At 35.7% G+C, this 3,275-nt stretch overlaps 1 protein-coding gene across 1 annotated transcript; it reads left to right on the top strand.

Annotated features, from left to right (window-relative positions):
• Nucleotides 1–284: 284 nt before the first annotated feature.
• On the top strand, nt 285–1,019 carry LOC140862791 (uncharacterized). The gene has a single exon (XM_073265826.1). It carries the CDS (start codon nt 285–287, stop codon nt 1,017–1,019), a length of 735 nt encoding a protein of 244 aa, XP_073121927.1.
• The last annotated feature ends 2,256 nt before the right edge of the window (nt 1,020–3,275 follow it).

The following is a 3,275-nucleotide window of genomic DNA, read 5'->3' as shown; positions in this document are numbered from 1 at the left end:
TATGTTTTTCGTTCGTGGACCTAATTCCGGTGATTGATCGTGACGCCATCGGTTCCCGCGATTTACATGAAGAGCAGATTAAGTTCTGTTGGTGTCCATAATCTCGCTTCGAGATTTTAAGGTAAAATATTTAATTGTGATTATTTGTTTTACTTACACATATTTAATCGTAAAAGTTTTGATACCCTTGATATGGAATCGTTTCATATAATAAAATAAAATTTTTAAACTTTCGCTGCACCGGGTATCAATTCTTGATTGATCTGAACATGTTTTCCAACACAATGGAGGCAATCAAAAACAAAAACATTTTGGCACACATGTATTTGGCTGGAATATCGAAGGAAAAATGGAGTATGGCCCATGACGGAGGTTGGCGTCGTGGAGTGATGACGACCAACATGTCTGAGTGCTTAAACAGTGTGTTAAAGGGAGCTTGTAGACTGCCTATATCTGCAATAGTACACTTGACCCTTTTGAGATGCGTCAAGTACTTCATTGAACATGTGACAAAAGCTCAACTTATGGTTCATGAAAATCAACTGTGGCCGGATTATGCATGTCGAAAATATGAGGAATGGGAGAGAAAACCTAGCAAACATTGTGTTGTCAAATATTATGTACGATCGCAAACTGCTCAGATTGTGACCGGAGGAAGGACAAGTCGCGGCCAACACATGCAAGTGGTGAGAATATCAACTACTGATTGTTCATGTGGTAAATGGACAATTTTTGGCATCCCGTGTTCTCATGCTATTTGCACTGCTAAATGGCACTCGTTAGATCCCACAACACTTGTGCAGCCATGGTACAACATATCTGAGTACCTCGCAACGTATGAAGGAAGATTTGAACCTCTTGCAGATGAACGATATTGGGATCAACCTACCTTTAAGTTGCAACACAACACGGTTAGACGTGAAAGAAGAAGAGTAGGTAGGGATACAACAACTCAACTGAGAAATGAGATGGACAGGCCGGTAGCAACAGAGAGACAACAACGAAGAACGAACAGGTAGAAATTCTTTCATATTTTCTTATGAAATATATTTTTCATTAAATACAATTTTTTAAATATTTTGTATTTCAAGAACATCAAATGAACGTGGTATGCGGATGAAGACAAAAAGTCTACAACAAAAAAATATCTCTAAATAACATATGGGTTTGGTAGTTTTGGTTAAATAATATATGCATTTGAATAAGATATGTATTTGATATTGTTGGTCTGAATACGTTTATGTATTTTTTTATAATAATTATTACTAATCAATTGCATGGAATAACAGATAACATATTTTTAAATGTCAATACACAAATATATTAACTCTAAACTGAAAAATAAATATTTTTATCAAATTACAAAACAACAATATATATCACGATTGTTCATGGCAATTACAGTTATGCAAATGACCACCGGTTCCACAAGCAGGTGGTCTACGTCTTCATTTTCTTCTACGCACTACAGGAACATCAACAATTTCTTCACTCCTATCTTGTTGTTCATCTGAATAACCAGGAAATATTACAGGTGAAATAATGTTTCTATCGGGAGACAGAGAATTACGTTGACCAGGTTTCTGTCAGTTAACATTAAGATGATCTATAAAACTTTGGATATATTCCCAAAATGGAGTCTGATAACCGGCATCAACATATGATCTAGATGGTCCTGCACTGTACAACCCACCGGATGGTCCGATATTGTACAACCCACTAGATGATCCTGCAGTATACAATCCACCGGATGGCCCCTTATTGTACAACCCACCAGATGGTCCTACAGCATAAAACCCACCAGATGGTCCGGTATTTTCAAATCTGCCGGATGGCCGAGGAGGAACAAACCCAATGATTCCTTATGCGAATCAGGAGATGGCGTACTAAAATTTTGTGGAAGATTATTTTGTCCGCCAACATCTAAATTGTGCGGATATGGCCGGAAACCAAGCCCAGTTACTGTAAGTGATATAATGTTTACAGTAATGCACTCAAACCATGGAAAATAATCATCATCAGTTTGCCTAGATCTTCCATGTCGTTCGCTTCGGGGCAACATTATTCAATTTGTTATTCCAAAACATAATAGCATTTTTATGATGTTCCCTCCAATCTGTGTTGCGATGACCGATTCTACTGATGTTGTGTAGGTCATTGTTGTCAACTGAAGGCCTTGGAATAGATTGTCACATTTTGAGTTGCCTCAGCACCCGGTTTGGACAATGCATCTCCATAATTTCAAAACAAATCAGAGGACAAACACATCGCCAGATTCTATTATCGTATGCATCAATGATCACTTTAACATCTGGATCTTTTTTGTTGTAAACTATCCAGTTAAGCTGCATAATAAAAAAATCAATTTTAATTAATAAATATAATTAATTTAATTGTTTTAAAGTTTCAATAAGCCAATAAACACACCTCTTCATTAGTCATACGATCAAAGCAATCTCTTATAATTCTAACAGTGTGTGTTGGTGAATGAGTGTAACTAAACACATTTAACCACCTGCAATAAAAAAATATTATTAAAATTATGAAAAAGTGAAGTTGTAATTTATACAATGATAATAATTTTTAAATATTACCGTGCATCATAAGGAGCAAATGGAATATTTTCATCAACTGCATTTTGAGGCATGGTAAGAGATAAGTCATTCAGATCAGGGTTAACAAATTTAATCATGTTTCATGCCCATATCTGGCATTAATAATAAATAAAATTAAAAAATTATTAAAATGTGATATTAGATAATAAAAAAATTTTATACCTGCAGGATATATAGAGGCCCAGTTATTATAGCTTTTTCTATACGTGTGGCATTGCATAACTCACGATATAGGAACGCCAAAACTGCACCTCCCAAACTGTAATATTTGATGCGATCAATATCCCGGAGTAGTTGCAAAAAAATAAGTCTAACAGATCCTCCTTCATAATCTGGAATCATGATTCCTTCGATAATCATTAATGCTACACAACGATATATTTTACGACATCTGTCTCATGACTATTATCATCGATAAGTGCAGCCGTGCAATGTTGATATAAAGCGGTCATCGACAAGTGACCACCTTTTGAAATGCGATGTCAATGGCGTAAATCCCAACAAATTCAAACATATATGTTGCCACTCTTCAACTTTGTGTGAAACATCTATACAAGTTACTGGATCACCATTAATAAACAGACCCCAAATAATGGAAATATCCGGTAAAGTGATGGTTTCTTCACCACATCTAAAATGGAACGTGTGTGTTTCACGTCG

This window comes from Henckelia pumila, chromosome 4 (assembly GCF_033568475.1).
Source record: "Henckelia pumila isolate YLH828 chromosome 4, ASM3356847v2, whole genome shotgun sequence".
Lineage (NCBI taxonomy): Eukaryota > Viridiplantae > Streptophyta > Magnoliopsida > Lamiales > Gesneriaceae > Henckelia > Henckelia pumila.
This window is presented reverse-complemented; position numbering and strand designations above follow the sequence as displayed.

Bases quoted from the DNA above. Each gene is read 5' to 3' on its own strand.
- LOC140862791 (XM_073265826.1), top strand. From the start codon at position 285: ATGGAGGCAATCAAAAACAAAAACATTTTGGCACACATGTATTTGGCT.